Source organism: Dermacentor variabilis, chromosome 2, assembly GCF_050947875.1.
Source record: "Dermacentor variabilis isolate Ectoservices chromosome 2, ASM5094787v1, whole genome shotgun sequence".
NCBI classification, from domain to species: Eukaryota; Metazoa; Arthropoda; class Arachnida; order Ixodida; family Ixodidae; genus Dermacentor; species Dermacentor variabilis.
Window position 1 is genome coordinate 76937434 of NC_134569.1, and position 20001 is coordinate 76957434.

Sequence of the window (20001 nt, forward strand, 5' to 3'; positions counted from 1 at the left end):
CCTCATGTCTGAACTGTTACAGGCCATGACACACAAGTTTGACTAAATAATGAGAAATGTGAGGGCAATACGTAACCCTGGCACTTGTATTGCATTGGCAAACGTAGCCACGTGTCTATATAGACTCAACAGGAAGTTTTAGAATAGGGGCCCCAAGCCTAGAATGCCCCAATTAGCGTCAAGACGGCAAGTTGGGCCAGTTGGTTAGGATTCATAGTAAGGTTCGTTACGGCGGAACACAAGACAAGGACAAAAGAAGGAACATGCAGAGCCATGTCGTCGTTTTATACCTTCTTTTGTCCTTGTCTTGTGTTGCGCTGTAACGAACCTTAAGATGTGCCCCAATTAGCAACTAGTTTGCACTTTTGGGACATCTCGGCATGGATGCATTTTAGTATAAAGTTCTCGGCTTGCGTTATTGCTGTGCACTTGCTGCGCCATTATAGCTGCAAAAGAAAATTTAGAAGTACAGTAGAGTCTCACTCAAGTGTTCTGGAAAAAGACGGAAGAAAAAACATACTAACCAGAAAAACATACAATCCGAAGTCACTGAAAAAATTGGCCAGGCTCAACTATAGTTGAGATCTACACAAAGCGAAGTGTTGCACAAATGCACAAAGCTTGAAACTTTATGCAGCTCACTTTCATCTGTTTTTAGGGTCTCCTTAATCAGAAGAATGCATTATACATGTAATTATTTCTTTAAATAAGTAAGAAAGCACCTCAACTTTACAGTATGCTGCCTATTATTATCAATACTATGTAAAAGATATTAGGTACTGCAAAAATGCTGATGTTTGGGAGGTGGAATTCTTTTTCTATCTCCAGACAGGAGGCACCATTACCTAAGAAAGCATCAGCCAGTGGCAGCCACTGTGAGCACAACGCTTGAAGCTGGACACGAGGGTCGTTGTGCCGAGTATCTCGTGCTGTTAGCGTCACACCAAGGGACTTGACAATTTTCTCCATGGCCACCTTGTCACTGAAAAGAGAGACAGGGAAACACAATGTGAACATGCTGCTTTTTAAAAAGAAAAAAAAAAAGAAAGAAAAAAGAAAACAACAAAAAGGATAGCCTTGAGCATGTTCCTCTCAGATTAAAGCATTCATCTTTGGTGTGAAATCATACAGAAGTCAAGTGCAGCAAAGAGGTCATTTCTGTACAATGTGCACTGCAAGCAGCATACATAAGCCTAGCTTACGATGAAGTTGATCAACCACTTATAGTACAAGACAAATCGCAGGTTGTTATTTATGGTATCTCTGGGGTCGATAGGCCAAAAAATTTCAACGACCCTTATTTCAAATCAAATCAAATAAGGGGGTTTAATGGGCTATGAGACATGCTGTAGTGGAATGCTCCAGATTAAATTAAGCCACCTGGGGTTCTTTAATATGCATGTAAATATAAGTATGTAACCAATTTTACATTCCCCCCCCCCCCTTATCTAAATGCAGCTCCAGTTAGTGGGAATCAAAGCTGCAACCCCATGCTCAGAAGCACAGTGCTATAGGCATCCTGCAGCACAGTTCATGTGCGACCCCTGTGCTGCCTACAACTGATACTCTGGGGCAATGACCAGATGCCGTTCGTCAACTGTCATGTCTAAGTCGAGCAACTTCCTCGACCCCAGCGCTTGAAATCTTTCCTGGTGGTAGCACGCAGGCGGGCATTTCCAACACTCGCCTGTGAGATCGCGCTCGTGCAGATCGTGGAAAGTGTTGTCTGCGATTGCTGCAGTTGTGCATTATTGTCGAGTCAACTTTCATTACAGCGATGGAAATGGGCTCACATGACCGGTGCAAAACTAATGCTTGCCAAGGAAATCTTATGAGACAGGCAGATGACAAAGCAAACAGCACTCTAACTAAACTTTTGCTTTCCAGAGCATGGGCTATGCTGCAAACACGTCAGAATGCTCTGCACACTTTCTTGTGATAATTGAGCTTAACAGAGTGAGTGTGCAAAGTATGGTGAATAACAGTCGGATGAGTGGTGACGCGAGTCGATCGTTTGGAATGGCCTCTCATTTTCATCACTTCCCCACAGGACAGCGTCGGTGAGGCTGGTGCAATAAATAAAAATGTCCTAGCACCCTCTGGCCAGTGCAAGGTGCCTACAGTCAGTCCACATATAACAGCACCGGTTTTTAACAATATACTACATGTAACAATGAGCAGCCCATGCACCGTCAACTTTGGTATGTGCTCTATGACAAACTAAACCGCTTAGTACTACAGTGATCCTGGGCCACATTATCTGCGATAACAATTAAATCTGGCTATGATGTGTGCGTGCGCCAAAAGGAAGAATGTGAAGTCCTTGAGGAAAAAAAAAAACTAAAAAAAAGCAAGCCCCATTGCCATACTTGCCTTTGTGCCATGTGCACCTCCCTCCACTGCATTGCCTCGAGGGTAAATGGAGGACCCGCCCCTCTTCCCCCACCCCAGAGCCCTTTTGTCACACCTGCCTTTGCGGCACACACACCTTGCACAGCGCATCTACATTGCACTGCCTCAATAAAAAAAACACCAGACTGCTAATTGGGCTAGTTAGAAGGTTAGATTCGTGGTTACGAAAAATCAGTGCGAAAACAAATGTTGTGCGTTTCCTTCTTTGTCGCTTGTGTTTTTTGTACCTTGTGTTCGCACTCAATTTTCGTAACCATGAAAAAAATATCCGCTCCTTTGTAATGTCCTCCTTTCCGACAAGCACCCCACAGGGTACAGCACGGCATGGCACGCTTTTGTGGTGCTCCTCTCCCGTCTCCATTCCACCCACCTGCTGACATCAGAGGGGTGGAGCGGAGACCAGAGAGGGGCGACTAAGGCATGCCGTGTGGGATGCACAGCACTAAGATAAGGGTGGTGAAGTGCCTCGCATTTCATTTTTCCTCTGGATTCCGCATTACTTTTCTCTTCCATGCAGACACTGAGAAGCCAATAATGCGGCATGAAAATATTCTAGTAGGCAGATTATTTTACCATAGAATACGCACGAAAGTTCAGGGTGGAGCAGCCACTCATTGTTATATTCGAGTATTCTTAAAACTGGCAATATAAATGGATTGACTGTGTTTTTTTCTGTCTAAATAAAATGTTTGAATGTTTGCCCCTCTGCTTTCTTTATGCAACCCATTTATAACAATTATTGGTTGTAACAACAGGATTTTCTTAGCACTTGAATATTGGCACACTGACGCGAGTGTTAGTACATATGCAGAGTATACTGTCAAAAAAAAGACTGCATGGGGAAGAGATTAGATAAAACAAGAGACACAGCCTGCCTCTTTTATGTATTGTTGTCTTTGCACTGCAGCACGACTGCTATAGATGTAGTGATATACCAGTGCTAACAAATGCTACAAGAGTAGTGCAGAAACATGGTTGCAGGACACGATTGAACACTATAGTGCAATTATAGAAAAAAGTAAGCTGCATACGTACCGTCTACAGAAGACAGCATCGTACACCTCCCAGAGGTTCTCTAGAATCAGCTGGGCAAACAGGGGCTTCTTGCATTTGGCCTTAAAGAGGACAGCAAACATGAAAACCTGGCGTGAGGTACCAAGGCGTGATGACGTATATTGAGGCCCCCAAATTTCCATCACAAGCTGTGCTACTAGACTGGGGTTGAAAAGCAGTCTCCAAGCTTGTGTCCACTCAGCACCAGTATACTTATGTGGCAATTTTATTTTACAGCAGAAGCTGTTTGGGGCAGTTCACTCAATTTACATTGCATTTCCCAGTTAATATCATCATCATATTTTTTTGTCATTACGACTTTGACAGCACTGCGATGAGAAATTTAACGAAGGCTCCATGGCTCACATGTGACAAACATCGGGTCCAATCTTGCACAGGATAAACAGTTTTGTTTTGCAGGAAGACAAGCAGACACGGTCGAGGCAATTTTTATTTACTATGTCTCACCTACTCCGTTCAGTGCAGCGAAGGCTAGAGCTCGCGTTAGCCAATCAGAAACAAGAGCCGGTGTGTATGTTCCAGAGAGAGAAGGAGGGCTCACCCACTGTGAACTACGAATCCTTCTATGAAGCTTATGTTCAGTTGACATCAAGTGGTGGACAATCAGAGATGGACGATGGAAAAGCCCTCCTTCTGGTCCTCTTGTTTGACTGGCTGACGCGACCTATAACTTTCGCAGTTTAGCACAGAGTTGGTGACGTGGAGCATAATAACTTTTGCGACTTGGCAGCATGGTTGAGTCTTCATGTTCCAAAAGAATTCATTCACAGGCTAGTCGGTACATTGCTCTTAAAAACTAGTTTGTGCAGTGCAAATGGATAGGACATAAAGGAACGAGCGCCTGCCTATGTCGGTTGTGTTCCTTTATTTCCTGTCTAATTGCGCTGCACAAAATCAGCTTTCAAGAGCCTTCACGCGCCTGCGAAATTCTGGTTACAGTCCGTCTTCTGACTGTCTGCAGCACAAATGCTAATATGACGTGCAGTGAATGAAATGAAGGTATGCAACGATGTTGAGCAGGATGCAGAGTCTAGATTAAAAATTTTGTTTTGCTTAAAGCAAAAATTAAACTTCCTGCTGCAAGTTTACTTGCACCACCCCAGTGCACAAATTAAGGTTAAAAGTGGAACAAGACTGAAAGTTTGACAGATTTCTCTTTTCATTTCTTTCTAACAAAAATGCGCACACTATCTTGGTCCAAGAAGGTTTTTACTGAAGAGTGATGCCAAGGGAAGGGAAGCGTAGCAGGGGACGGCAGAAAGTTAGGTGGGCGGATGAGGTTCAAGAAGTTTGCAGGGACAACATGGATCACAATTAGTACATGACCGGGGTATTTGGAGAAGTATGGGAGAGGCCTTTGCACTGCAGTGCACGTAACCAGGCTGATGATGATGACGACGCCATAGGATAATTCAAAAAAATAAATATACAATGAACTCTTGTTAAGACAAACTCGGTTAAGCCTTATTCTCGCATATAACGAACAACACTGGAATGTTTGTTTGGTTTTACATAGACTCAATGCAAAAAAAATCTGCTTAAGACAAACTGCCTCAGACGTACTCTTCACTTAAGATGAACATTCAAAGTGGCCACCACTGCTACCGATCCTGGAGGCTAGGGTGCCTCGATGCACCGCACCCGGGGGTGTGCGCATTGAGGCATCCTACTGGAGGCCTTCGGCGCACATTGCCCGTGGACAGAGGCGAAAACAAGAGGAGTAAACAAAAAATGTACAAGAAATGTTTCCCTTTGTGAATGCGGGTGATGCGCAAGTGTATGGGTGCTATAGCACACAAGAAGCTATCTGCTCTTGGTGTGCGAAGACACTCATCGCACCGTAAATCGTATTCAAGACAGGGCTTGCGCGGCCGTGCCATATGCAGCAGCTGCCGGTGTAGAACACCACCTTGTAAACATTTACTTACGAACTAAATTAACAAGCACGATGTCTGCGCACACAGGCAAACATGAACACATGACACTCGATGATCGCAGACACTCACTGTCAAAGTGCTGGCATCAAGAATCGCGGCAGCAGCAGCAAGCAAAGTGACCTTTGTGCTGTCTGTCGCTTCAACGAAAACTGAGTGGCAAGAACACAGTGCATGCAAACCTACAAGCCACCTGCCTACCAAAAATGTGCCCCCAAAGCAGATCCCTTTCAAGACAAAGCCTTGTGACCACACATGGCCAAAATACACCTCCCCTCCTCTTCCCCCCCCCCCACCCGCTGCCATGTGCACGACAAGATGGCGTATTTCTTCCCCCTTTCCTCCCTTGCACACGCGAGATTGAGCTGCTATCGATGGCTCACCATCGCACGCTTTCACTCACACTCACAGCATACGACGCATGAGCACGATGTTATCACAAGACGAACCCGGTGCATCCGTTTCACAAAAAAAACCTGTAGCAACTGCTAGAGGAGGTCAACCCAGTACGCCTATGCCTACCTTCACCCTTTGCGACGCTTCGCCTCGTTTTTCCTTCCCCACTTTGCTCAACTTTCCTCCAGGTGGCATTGCTTTGCCGCGCACTCAGCACGCTCCTCAGTACTTTCGCTAGCTCGGAGCCTGTACTGATGACCTGTGAGGCAGCAGGTGCCTGCTTGAACTCCCTAGTGAACTTATCCAGCAGCACGAAGGCACAGAAGGATTTTTAAGGTCATTAGGTGAGATGACGTCGTTTGTCGATTTGCACAGAAACAACAAACCTCCATCACGGACAGGATGAAATAAAGCAAAAGTACCACTTGAAGACAGTTTTCTCTTAAGTTCAGCTATGTAAATGTTCTTATGTCATTTTTCCACCATTGTAAGTCTACTTCATTTACCATTTTGACGTAAAATATTTGGATGCACCTGGTCATGTTGCCGATTATTCTTCTGATAAGATGAAAAAATTTTCATGGTCCCTTTGTGTTCGCCTTAAAGGGAGCCTACTTAATAAGGAATAAATAAATCTATTCCTCCCCTATAAAAAATACTGTGAGATTGCCACATCTACATCAAAATTGGTCACTACTAAAGAATGTCTAATATTATTAAAATTACCATAAACACTATTATCCATTAGTCAAATTTTTGTAGCATTTGCAGCCTTAAAGGAAGCCTACTTAATAAAAAATACATAAATGCAATTTTCTCCTATAAGAATGACTGTGAGAATGCCACATCTATATAAAAATTCGTCACTCCTAAAGATTGTCTAAAATTATTAAAATTACCATAGGCACTATTATCCAATAGTCAAATTCTTAATTAGTTAGTTATGTAGGGCTATATGGTGCAAAAGCTACAGAGGCTATGATGAGGTAACCACAGTGTTGTAGTATTTGCAGGCAAAACTGGGCAGTATTACACACAAAAATGTTTTCATAAAATTTCCTGCAACATCCATGTTTTATGTGCACTAGCACACTTTGAAAGGCTTCACATAATGAGAAAATTGCTTAGTGAAATATTTTGCAAGCAGACTTTGTGCAGAGCACCAAGAAGCGATTATTTTTGTACAAGGAAATTTGAGAACATCGGGCGGACACTGGGCAAGAAATTACCTGAGTAAAGTGATGTTCAAAACAGAACCATCAAACATGAGAAATCTGATAACTTAGACAAATGTCTGTTTTCTTTAGACGTTGAAATTCATGTGAGTCAACTGTATTCTGCATTGCGTTTCTGTATGGAAGCAATTGTTTTCTTGCCTGTGTCAGAAGAGGGCAGTAAGCCTTCTGATAAAAGGAAATGTGTACTGCCAAGATTAACAAACAAATCTAAACAAGTAATAATGAAAAGCTTACCTGGGCACCTTTGAAGATTCGCTTAGCCTTGACATTAATGTAGTAATCTCCCCAAAGAGTTTTCTCGAGAACTTGTCTCTTCATGCCCAACTTCTCAGCATACAGCTGAGCGAACTGGGATGTACTGAAGGCAGCAGAATAAAGAAAAAAGATATATATATATATATATCGAAGTACTTGCAAGTTACTTGCAAGTGATTGTGTAGTCACAATGAGCAACATCAATTTCAAGTTTAGAGCTTAAAAATTCATTTTGCCAAAGTAACACTTAAAGGAACAGATAGTTCATTTTGATGATAAGAGAAAAAAAAAAAGCCTGCCCGATTATGACATACTATAAACATTTTGCTAAAAATACAAATTTTTAGAATATGTACTAAAACATTGAAAATAATTATGCATTTTTAAAACAACATTGGACAGTCCTAAGATGAAGGATTAGCCTTAGAACGGGAGAACATACAAGGTAAATCTCCATTCAAGTTAAAATTTTTCTGAGCCACAGTTGCCAAGTTTTAGGGTCATATAACATTTTATATTCTCCTATAAAAGTCCTGCAAAACAATTTTTTTTGTGACCAAGCAGCCTAATAAAGGTTTCAAAAGACATGTGGACTATAATGATAATTAAAATGCCCAGACCCATTTTTCTGAAGTCACAAGGGCCATTTTTTTTCTTTTTTGCTGAATATCAATGATGACAATGTACCACCTGCATACTTAAAATGCCAGGGTCAAGTACTGAAACATACTTAAGCTTGCCATTTCAAGCAGTTTATGTCTGTGAACAAGGCCTCCGCATGGAAGCCGAAATCTATAATACTTATTAAAATCTCCTTTTTAGTCAGCAACCTTTTCCTTTCTTTGACATGAATTTACACTCATGAAATTTTACATGAAGGTGTACGCACTTGAGCGTAATGAAAGCTGCATTGGGGGGGGGGGGGGCAGTGATGCAAGGAGGAGGCTTCAGATGTAGGAGTGTGATTGTTTGATTTGCAAATCAAATATCAACTATATTCAACTTCTAGAATATTTGATAAATTCAGTGCGGAGACCAGCGCAGTGCCATGTTGCATGTACCGCAGAGCCCCTCATGCTTGATCCCCCACAAGCGAGTGTTTTAGATGCAAAAGCAGAGCCGAGTGTGCAGCATATGGGACGCCCCCGCTGATGCGGTAGCAGACTTCATCACTGCGAGCGTCCGCTGACGTCATGCGTCTAGAGGTGACACTTGAGATCACAGAGTGTTTGACAGGTGGCAAGTCATGCTGAACCTTACAACGAAACAGCGTGGACGGTGCCGGTTATGCGTAGAGTGGGGATTGAGCCATGTGATGAACGATCCTTTCGTCTGTCGCGCAGACTGGCCTTACAATAAACTACCTGCCGTAAAGTTGGGATAGCCCGTCTGTATTTTGCAGAAAAACTGGAAATTCAATAAATAATAAAGTGCCGTAAAACACAGGTCCACTATTTGGTATTTTGTGAAAGCTCATTGGTATTTTGCGCAACAGAATGCCACTAATTCATTAGTTTCCAAGGGAAAAAAGCACTTGATTCTATTCAACAAAAACTGAATTGATAATTTTTTGCTTTTTTTTTCCTGACCTTCATATAGTACTAGAATGGGGCTGCAATCAATTCTGGTATACTAATCTAGTGTTCCATTTAATAAAAGTAGACCATACTGTACATCTTGATTTCTGTGTACCTAAGTTACTTATAGGTTGCTACATTCATTAAGAAATGCTAAGAGACTCACGAGTATGCGCAGCACCGCATTTTCTTGCACAAAATTTGTAAGCATTGAATTTTGTGAAAAGGTTTCAGATATTCGATTCTATATTCAGCTTTCTTTCTTGATCCCATTCGATATTCAATTCGAAATCTATTTGCACATCCTTACTCAGATGTTTACACAGAACGGGCACATGTTTATTCTCCAGAAACTCAAGCAGCAACTCAACACATACACCAAGTATGCAAGTATACAAGTATGCAGCTGTGAGCAACTGCGCAGTTGAGACATCCATGCGAGTGGAGAGACGCGGAGGATGGCTGGCACGCTGGTATCCGGCGGAGACTACATCACAGAAACGTCACTTTCTCTAGCTCATGGCGCAGCCACTAGACACAGAATTTTGCGATCAATGCATTAAATTCATTATTTTCTGTTAGTTTCTGCCTGAAAACAAGGTCGTGTCAACTAATTTCAGAACTCAAGCTTTCATTTGGGCTAAAAATCCTGGCAGCAAAAGTTTTGTGCAGTATCCCTTTAAAGGCATATTTACAGCGATAAAGTCAGTTGTTTTCACTGCAACAAAAATAACTTATTTCATGCACAGGACGGTCATGAGTAGTTAGCCCCTGTGCTACAGTTAAAGGCAGTCTTCAATTGCTTGATGTATTGCTGGAAATAACTTCGGTATCACAACGCACCATTAAGGCTTTCCTAAATACTGACTGGCCATTTGAAATTGTTACAACAGAGAGAGGCTAGGCAGCACTGCAAGTGAACGATAAGACGTCAACTAGCAAAAGATGGATGTCTGTTGCCAGCATGTTTAGTTATAGAAAATGGGAGGGATAGAAGGCATGCGCAATGGCCATGGTGCAACTGTGACCAACTGAGTTAGCAGACTGCAGCACAGACACTGAGTGGTGCTCCCCAATAACCTTCTAGCAAAAGCATAAATGGATTAAGGTGCTTTTGCCAATGTTCACATCAAGCGGGCAAGTTGCAAGGCTCTCTCGTGAGTCAATACGACGGGTATCCCTACCTGAATCCCCAGCCATCAAAAGCACTGGCAAACACAACATTTCCCTGCTCTGGGGAAAAGTACAGCGTGGAGTCATCAGCATCATCAAGACCACTTGTCCAGTCGAACACAGAGGCCTTTAGAAAGGAAAACATTCAGGTGCATATTAGGACATGCAAGTGTGGTCTGTAGACTCACTGTTGCTCCAAATTAAACACACTTAATCATGATGCTGGACTATTAATGCAACCAGTGCAAGTGCATCAAAATAGAACCATTAAACACAAAAACAGTCCCATGACTGGACTACGCTTAACTAAACAAATGCCGTAAGCCATATGTGGAACGCCTCAACTACCTAACAAAAGAATTTTAGCAGACTTCAGCTACTCTTCTGGCTTTGAACTTATATACTGTGACAGCAGTTAATCATTTAGATTTCACCAACGTCCCCCACCTTGTGCAAAGCTTCTGCAATGTTGCCTAAGCTCCCCCGACTGTATACAAGAACGAAAACACAATGACAATGATGAGAATGGCAGTATAATGAGTATGACAGAATAATAAACATGACAGTGAAGCAGCATCCCAACAACAGCAATGACAACAGCAGCATGATGACAACGGCAATAATAATGGCAAAGTGATGATGGTGCTGAACAAAGCAACATGGTGACGATTACTAGACAACGGCACAACAATATCAGAGTGATTAAGGTGCTGTCCCAGTAATATGTTGAACGGGGTGTTCATATTCTACAAGGGTTGATCCAAAAATAAGGTTCCCAAAGAGCTCCAGCCACACAAGAAGGTACGAGGCGGAATCCGGCAACAATGCTGTGCGCGGCTGTTCCCCAACTCTCGATTCCCCCTCGGCTGCGCTTTGCTGCGTCGCTCATTCTTGGCTCAGCAGCCGTCCGATATGGTGGTTCCCATTGTTGATCCCGCCAAGTGCGAGATTCATTCCGTAATTCGCTTTTTGCACACCAAAGGGACTCCACCCGCGGATATTCATTGTCAGTTGACAGAGGTGTATGGCGACAAGTGTATGTCTGTTCAACACGTCTGAAAGTGGTGCAGGGAGTTTAGTGCTAGTCGGAAGGAAGTCCACGATGAAGAACGGAGTGGAAGACCATCAGTTTCGGAGGCAGTTATTGAGATGGTTCAATGCGAAGTCCTTCAAAACAGGAGGATCACTGTCCGTGAACTTGTTGCTCAGATTCCTGGGAGTTCTTACGGTACAGTAGAAAGAGCTTTGACTGAAAAATTGGGGTATCACAAGTGTTGTGCTTCGCTGGGTACTGCGGCTATTGACATCAAACCACAAGGAGAAACGCCTTGACTGTGCTTGCCAGTTTCTTCAAAAGTGTCAAGAAGATAAGGAGGAATTGTTGGACTCCATTGTTAAGGAACACAAAACGTGGGTTTTTCATTTTACTCCTGAAATGAAACCAAAATCCAAACAATGGCGTCACTCAGAGTCACCAGTTGCAAAGAGGTTCAAACAAACTCCTTCTGCTGGCAAAGTCATGGCCAGTGTTTTTTGGGATCATAAGGAGGTACTGCTGATCGATTTCATGGAACGTGGGACAACAATAAACTCTTGGAACACTAAGAAAACTCAGGCGAGCTATCCAGAACTGCCGGCGAGGACGACTGGCAGCTGGTGTAATACTGCTTCACGACAACGCCCGACCTCACGTCTCCCGTTAAACTCAGGAACTTTTGACAAACTTTGGGTGGACTGTCATGCCCCACCCACCGTACAGTCCAGACCTCGCGCCTAGTGATTATCATTTGTTCCCCAAGTTAAAGGAACATTTGAGTGGCCAACGCTTCCAGAGCGACAATGAAGACAAAGAAGAGGTGAAATGCTTCCTCTACGGGATGGCGATGGAGTCTTACGACATTGGGATACAGAAATTGGTGCACCGTCTACAAAAATGCTTTGAAAAAAATGGTGATTATGTACGAAAATAGAGCAAAGTTTCATCTTTCCAATGATGTAAATTTCTATGACAATAAACAACGTTGTCTATTTTTAAAATTTATGGGAGCCTTTTTTCTGGATCAACCCTCGTATATTAATTAAACAATGCATGGATCATGGCACAATGTTGAATGCTGCAGTGTAGCAGAACAGATAGATGAACTGACAAAGTTAACACTGTTTAAAGATTTTGAACTGCTATCACAGTAAAAACCATAAGAACATGCTAAGACTGTTTCACAAAGTTATAGCCACGCACAAATCTGAAAAATAACGATATGTAGTGTTTCAGAAAATGAGTTCAGAATTTCTTAAAGATAAGGAAGTTGAGATGCTTGAGCGATTTTGTCGGGACTGCTTTTAACACAGCAGTAAACATCTCTAACTACTCAAAGTAGTAATCCAAACAAGACAGAACTTTACAGTAAGATGATGGCTAGAAGTGATGAGCAGTGGTCGAACAAGGAACGTCACTGAAGCTAATGTTTTGACAAGGGGACTTGTCACGAAGGCAAGTACCCTAGTCAAAACGTTAGCTTCAGCGATATTTTTTTTTTCGACTACTGCTCGTCACCTGAAGTTTGTAATCAGGCAGGTAATTACACAAATTAAATTGACAGTCATAAAACTTATTCTAACTAGTGTGAAACTTGAAGCCTGTCATCCAAAGAGTTCATAATCGCTCCAGGCTGGTCGAAAGCTGACAGTTTTAATTTCTGTGAAGTAATAAATTCCGGCAAATTTCAGCTAGCTCAAACTGCAAGACCAAAGAGCGCAAATGGCAGGCTGATAGCAGGCACCAAGGAGTGACCTCACTGATTCTGCTTCACTGCCTAGCGATGCTGAAGAGAGAGTGATCATAGTTTGATAATGACGCTCCCTCATGCTTGTGTGCTGATGAGGCAGAATTGGTTGTGTCACTAATAAACACCTGCTAGGGATGTGAAGCAGGAATCTTCACCCTTGCAGATTCAGATGGGTGAAATTAGCCCAAATTTATTACTCCACACAAATTAGCAGTGTCAAATTTTGTGCAAGTCTGGGAGCAGTTCTGAAACCTTTGGATGACGGGCTTCAAACCTCTAAAGACGTTTATGCTTGAGAGACAGCCCTAGTTTTTTGAGTAGAATGTGTTTGCACCGGTGCAAATTAGGTTTGAATGCAGCGCTGCAGGAGCAGTTTTCACTGTGCAACTAAGAATGGTACGTATCATGCAAAATATAAACTCCAGTAAACTGCACTTTGTTTCGTGGTATATGGGGCATCATGATTACATTGCACTGGATTCAGCTGCGTTATGTACGCTAACACTGGCCGTTTAACACGGCATGAAAATGGGTAATAAATTGTAGGCCAAACTTATGTACTCACATCATCAAATTTCTCTGTGGGATTATCCACGGATATTTCATTCGACGTTTTCTCCAGCACATCTGCAGCAAAAAGCTCCCCAACAACAGCATTCACCTGCATAGAAGCAATATATGGGAAGGTCACTTCAGTTAGTCATATCTAATCTAGTGAGCCATTCTACAGTGAAGCTGATAAGGAGAACTCACAACCGCTTTCGTGTAGTCGTGAAGGAAGACATACAGTACATGCTCAGTACAAATCATCAACCCAACCTGCATCACAGCTCTGAATTTTTTCATTAAAATGTAATTAACAATGATTATGAAACAAAAGTTCAGTTACGCACACCTCACAAGAAGAAAGAACGCCTTCACTGCAAAGTATTTTTTAGTAAGTAATCCGTAACTTTTGTTTCTTGTGCTGTGTTTTATCAGCTTCGGGAGCCCCGGTGCAGCCATATAACCAGGGCATTGGTGAGAACATGCAGGCAGTGTCAGTGATGCATCATCGCTAAGGATCAGTCAGCAAATGGACTTCTAGTACTTTCGGCGGGTGTGAGAACTTGCTTATACAGCTTCGCTGTCTTTGATGCATCAGTTGCTGATATTGGCAACTGAAGTTGTGCGAAGGATCTCTTTACACATCTCAAATAATAGGGCAATGAAGTAAAAGTAAGCATCTTGCCTGTTCAAGGATCTGCTGGAGGTGTATGTATGCATCCAGAGGTGCCATTTTTTTCTCGAGGATAAGGCGATCTATCTTGTTCAGTACCAACAGTGGCTTTAGGTTTTCTGAATAAGCGAGATTCAGGGCAACTTTAGTCTGGAAAGAAAGAAAGCCAAACATCATTATACATGTTACCACACCCTCTCTTGGAGATTTTCCTGGGAGAAGAAACCGAGTACGATAACAGAAATAAAGTAAAATACTACTACAGCATCAATGTAGGCTTAAATCTTCAGCCTCAGTCAGCTGTTGTATTAGGCAGGCATCAAAACCACCAGTACCCGGCAAAACCAATCTCTTGAATTCCGACGTTAATTAACTTAGCATTAAGGCAATGGAGCAACACATTGTGCTGCCACCGCAGAAATGCGTGACGTGTGAGACATGTACTGCTGTTCGGCTCCTCTCTCGTGCTTCCCTCAGGCTACGCTGTGCAATCTAGCAGCGCTGCCTTGAAGTTCGAGCATGGCCTCCAAGATGTGTGGAGCGCTGGTATGTGCCAATACTGAGGACTGTTCCCTTGCTTCCTGCGCGCATTAGTGGCGCAGCACTAGAGCATTGGGCTACTGTGAATTTTTTTTTTTTCGTTCTACGGTGTGAAAGAGGGCAGATATGGGCATACATATACAGGTACATAAATACCACAAGGTGGGTGAAGTTCCCCAAGATTACTGATCACATTGAAAAAAATTTTAAAACTGCGCCTTTACAAAATACGGTCTATGGGGTCTTCCAAAGTATCACTGAAGTATACAGAAGACTTTTGCTAATTTGAGACTCAATTAGATTTCACAGACGACCGGTCATAGCACTACACCAAGTGATCTCATCTTTCTGTTCATTTTGAAACCATTCTGCCTTCGTGAGCAGCAAGGTTGTTACTTGCAAGGTAGTTCATGAGAAATGCACATAAAAATTAGGATCAAAAATGCTTGACAATGGCTGGCACATGGCGTGGCCAGCACAGTCCAGTACAGCTTAAATGTTTACAATTTTAATTGACTCTTTAGGATTTAAACATCGAGAGAGGTATTGCCTGCATAAGTGATTGTGTTCGTACAGATTTGAAGAGTACAAACGAGACAGTAAATAAAGTGGGAATTCGGTGAACCAAAGGTACGTCTAACTGAGATGCATGAAGTGATGCATATACTGCAACTAATATGCACAAAACAATGCATAAGCAGCAATTCAGTTATTGTAGCAACAGTTAGGCACCTCTAGTTTCACCACGGTGGTTGTTTGGGTGAGTTTGTACTGTGTTTTCAATGTATGACAGCGCAAAAAATAAAGGTACAAGGCATATACGTTGCTCAGAGATGCGTAAAAAAAAAGGACAAGAAAAATTAACTTACATTCAGATTTCACTTAAAATCAAGAGCAAGAACCCCAAAACCGAGTCAAGTCGATAACTTGCCATATTTCACACTTTGACTTCATGCCACAAGTCTCCTCATTTAATTCTTCACAAACATTCTTTTTCTGTGTTCTCCCTCCCTCCTTACTGCCCTCCCCTCTTCTCTCTTTCCCTGTCTCTTTTTCAGTGTGTCCTGAAGTGGCATGAATGCGATATACACAGAGCCAAATACTATACGCCATCATGCTAAAAAATTTCATGCGTGTTATTTCTCTGTAATCACCACCATTACAAAGGCTAGTTGAGCACTGGCTCATACAATGAACTGCACACTTACTCTCACTCAGCAGCTTTTCATATGACCGAACAAACAACAACGAAGTGGAATGATGACTGTTAATACATCAGCAATGTTTCACTGGTGGCAAAACGAACCAGAGATTCACTCATGCTATCAATTCTGAATGCTTCAAACCTTAATGTTGTTAAAGCTTCAAGGAGTGGCAGAAGCAGCTAGCTCCTATTTGTGCCGGGGTGATTAAGTGGCGCTACACAGTGAACATTTTATTATTAATTCTTTTTAATAAGCTTCATTCCAATCCATAATGCAGCCAGTGCAAAAAATTTGGTTATATATAAAGAAACAATTATTCCACTCACCTGTGCACAGACACCTTCTACAACGTCAACAACAATGACAGCACCATCACAGAGTTGAACAGCTGCCATGACCTCACTGGTGAAATCAACATGGCCAGGCGAGTCTATAAGGTTGACTAGCAAAGCTCCTAAAAATGTAAGAAAACTAAATTAACACCAACTATACTGGCCTGTGTTCACAGTGATGGTTAAGCCCTGGAATGGAGGTTTCTGCTATGTCAAACCAGTACTACAGGGACACCCTAAATCAATCTAGACTGATAAAAGTATTCTTTCAAAACTCTATTTTATTAGAACAGGAAAGTAATGTCAAAGTTCATTTGTTTGAACTTCAAATGCCACTGCTGATATATCGATGAGACATAACAGATTTCAGGGTACTTTTGCATGTTTGGGCCATTGTCACTCGGTAAAAGCTTTTGAAGCCAGCTAATTAGTTTTTCTACATAAATGATGGAGTCCATCTTTACCAATAAAAAATTAACTAGGCATAAGCAGGTGCCGTCAAAATCCACGACTTCACAGCAGGATGGCATGGCAACTCTGGCATTATAGCTACTCGCTTTATGTTTTTGAGTTTTTCCTCTTTAACCAAGCCTCCCTGATGGTAAGAGGATATTTTTGGTATTGCAGCAGGGTAATTTATTAATACATCTGAAATTATATTTCTCTTCAGTGCCTCTTTAAACTCCATTGGTACCAATGTGGGGATTTGTTGGCTTGAGCAATAGCCCTTTCTCCTTGTTAAAGGACAATGTGCAAGAAGATTATGCTGTTCATGTGCCTGTGTTGCGGCATATGTACAGTGAACGTGAAGGCTTACAACATACGTTTGGGATAGTAAAGTGTGATTGCACTGGACTTCATGGTGATTCCACGTTCTTGTTCATCCTTTCTGCTGTCCAGATAGCGCAACTGCAAGGTGGCACAAATGAAATATGCATCCTTAACCCCATTAGTTAGACGCAGCAAACATTGCGCAAAGCAAGTGATAGCACGTCATACATCAGATTTCATAGAGGCTTGTGAACAGGAAAATTAGAAAAATGCTTGATAATGCTGACCCCGATGAATGTAAACTACTGATAAGTGCACCGTCTGCTGAAAACACATTTTTGTTTTAATATACAAATACATGTCAGTTTAAGATGTTCAATTTACGCGTACTAAGCTTAAGCAGAACTGCATGGGAAAGAAATGCAATCAGGGTATGCTGTTTATTTGCATGTCATCAGTCTTAATGTGTAACCATCTTAATGTGTAACAACAATCTGCGGCAGGCATCGCTCCGCATGGGGAAATCAGTCCCGTCAGAACAGACGATACCATGAAAACATGAAACTGTCAGACACGTTAATGCAGGCCAAGGCATGGTTCTAAACAAAAATAGGTCGACCATGAGAAAACACGCTAGCGTTCCAGGTGAGGCGTGCAAGTAAGCAGAAAATGAAATGGATGATATTACGAACCTTTCCGGCTAATTTTTGTGATATGATGCCGTTGCTAGCAACTAGCGAATCTGCCAGCGTTGTTTTTCCTGCAAAAAAAGGCACAATACAGTTGGCAGTGCGCTTGATCAAGTGGCTTGCATTCTCGATCCAGCGCTAAATTAGCGTAACGTGAAAAAATTCTCTACGCTACAAACCACTCATTTGCAAGCAGTGACACCGTAAATCTTGTGACTGCGTGAAAGATGGTTCGCGCAGCACTGCACTAACCATGGTCCACATGGGCGAGTATGCATATGTTTCGGATGTTTTGAGTACGTTGTTGCAGCTCCTGAATCTTCTCGACCGAGATTCGCTTCATGGTTTCAGTTTCACTCTTACTAAATATATAAGAAAATAAACTAAATCGGCACGGTTCACTACACACTTAGTCCCACAGTTATTGCACAAACACTTCGTGTCAGTCTGGCTTTCACTGCATATTGGGTAGCAGCTTCACAGTATGTCCTCTTACTAAATATGTGAGAAAATAAACTAAATCGGTACGGTTCACGACACTCTTAGTCGCACAGTTATTGCACAAACACTTCGTGTCAGTCTGGATTTCACTGCATTTTGAGTCGCAGCTTCACAGCACATACTCGCACGTACGACCGCTACGCTCGCCAAAACACGCTTGCACATTTGGCTTTGGCTTGAACTTTTGGCTTGGACTTCGTATAAAAGTCGAATGATCAACGATGTTTACATCGCTCGTGCTGATGGCATGTATGGAAGCGCCGCTTCTGCTTGCTTTTCCTGGTGATTAATGTTTACGGCTTTTACTGCATGATTAACCAGCGAAAGAAGCCACGAAATATGAAAAACGTAAACTAGCATAGTGAAAGTTTGCGGTTGAGATGTTTTCTATTATAGTGGGTTTGAGTAAATAACTTGCAATTTCAGACTATCAAGCCTTTGCAATGTTTGCGCAGCATGACTATAGTTACACTTATTATGTTAAACAATATTATAAAGCAACGATGCCACCCAACGGATGTTAAACGTCGTTGCCACTCATGTACCAACGTAGAGATGCGCTCCAAAGGTTGTACACTTTATATATATATATATATATATATATATATATATATATATATATATATATATATATATATATAAAGTGTACACTATTTGGAGCGCATCTCTACGTTGGTACAACATTAATATATATATTAATATATATTAATTGCATAACATTAATTATCATTTATCATTTATTTATCACTATTTATCATGAATCATTATTATTAATTATCATTAAATAACAAACATTAATATATATATATATATATATATATATATATATATATATATATATATATATATATATATATATATATATATATATATATATGCAGTGAAGTAGACGCGCATATGAAGCGGTTTATTGACGTTTCGGCCGGGGTCCGGCCTTCATCAGGACCCCGGCGGAAACGTCAATAAACCGCTTCATACGCGCGTCTACTTCAATGTGAATATTTACCCGGACCCAGAACTGCTTTCTTTCTGGTATATATATATATATATATATATATATATATATATATATATATATATATATATATATATATATATATATATATATATATATATATTGAAGTGTATAATAATATATCGACGGCAAAGACTGCCTGTATCGCGGGCCCTGCGTTAGCTTGTTAGATCGCGAGCCTGGCGGAACAGCACATCCTCGACGACAGAGCAGATAAAATAGATCTCTTTCTATGTGGTGTGCGTCCAACTCAGAATAAGGCCAGACTCGGGCGAGTCCCACATTAAGAAAGATTTGAATCAGTTGATACCAGTCCAGCGATGAGACACGTTTGGAATTATAAGTTGATGACAAAATGAAAACAGTACAAGAGAGCAGCAGGCAGCGCGTCTCAACCAGAGCAGCTCAGGCAATCTCGAGCTCGCGCCTCCTGGACGACTGGCGATATGGCTGCAGCGCCGGGCATTCCTCTTCACTACATTACATGCTTCTGCTTTCTGCTGCGCAACATTGACCAAACGACATACGTATGCCTTGTCGGCTTTACATTGAGTGGATCTATGTTGACTATTTCAAAGGGTGCGTATACTATAACAAAAATTTACACCATTTGGGACGTACCTTGTCACCAAATAAGGGAGCTTTAGGTTCTGCGTACCCAAAGTTAGGGAATGCAAACCGCCCGGTGTGCAAACGAACGCAAGCAGAGCGTGGGTCTTCGGAAACGCAGTGAGGCTTGGGTGCGCTGTTTCTAAAGCTCCCTAATACCGTCACCTGTCTTGCTTGCGTTCTCTTTCTTAAGTACTCTGCGCTCGCTACTATTCTGTCAGGAATACCGATAACGCGCATGTATGTTAGTAATTCCTAGAAGTATTCCAAGCGCG

General features: G+C 41.9%; 1 protein-coding gene across 2 annotated transcripts in view; it reads right to left on the reverse strand.

The window, feature by feature from the left end:
- Positions 1-18272, reverse strand: part of LOC142572134 (elongation factor-like GTPase 1) — a 156062-nt gene extending 137790 nt beyond the window's left edge. For both annotated transcript variants that reach the window (XM_075681024.1, XM_075681023.1), the window contains exons 1-10: positions 17854-18272; positions 17605-17672; positions 16966-17050; positions 16136-16263; positions 14077-14214; positions 13411-13506; positions 10071-10186; positions 7289-7412; positions 3448-3527; positions 846-982 (exon numbers count right to left, since the gene is read on the reverse strand). In XM_075681024.1, coding sequence (XP_075537139.1) covers positions 846-982; positions 3448-3527; positions 7289-7412; positions 10071-10186; positions 13411-13506; positions 14077-14214; positions 16136-16263; positions 16966-17050; positions 17605-17672; positions 17854-17944 — 1063 coding nt within the window. In that variant the 5' untranslated portion in view covers positions 17945-18272. The remainder of the gene's footprint in view (positions 1-845; positions 983-3447; positions 3528-7288; positions 7413-10070; positions 10187-13410; positions 13507-14076; positions 14215-16135; positions 16264-16965; positions 17051-17604; positions 17673-17853) is intronic.
- Between the last annotated feature and the right edge of the window lie 1729 nt (positions 18273-20001).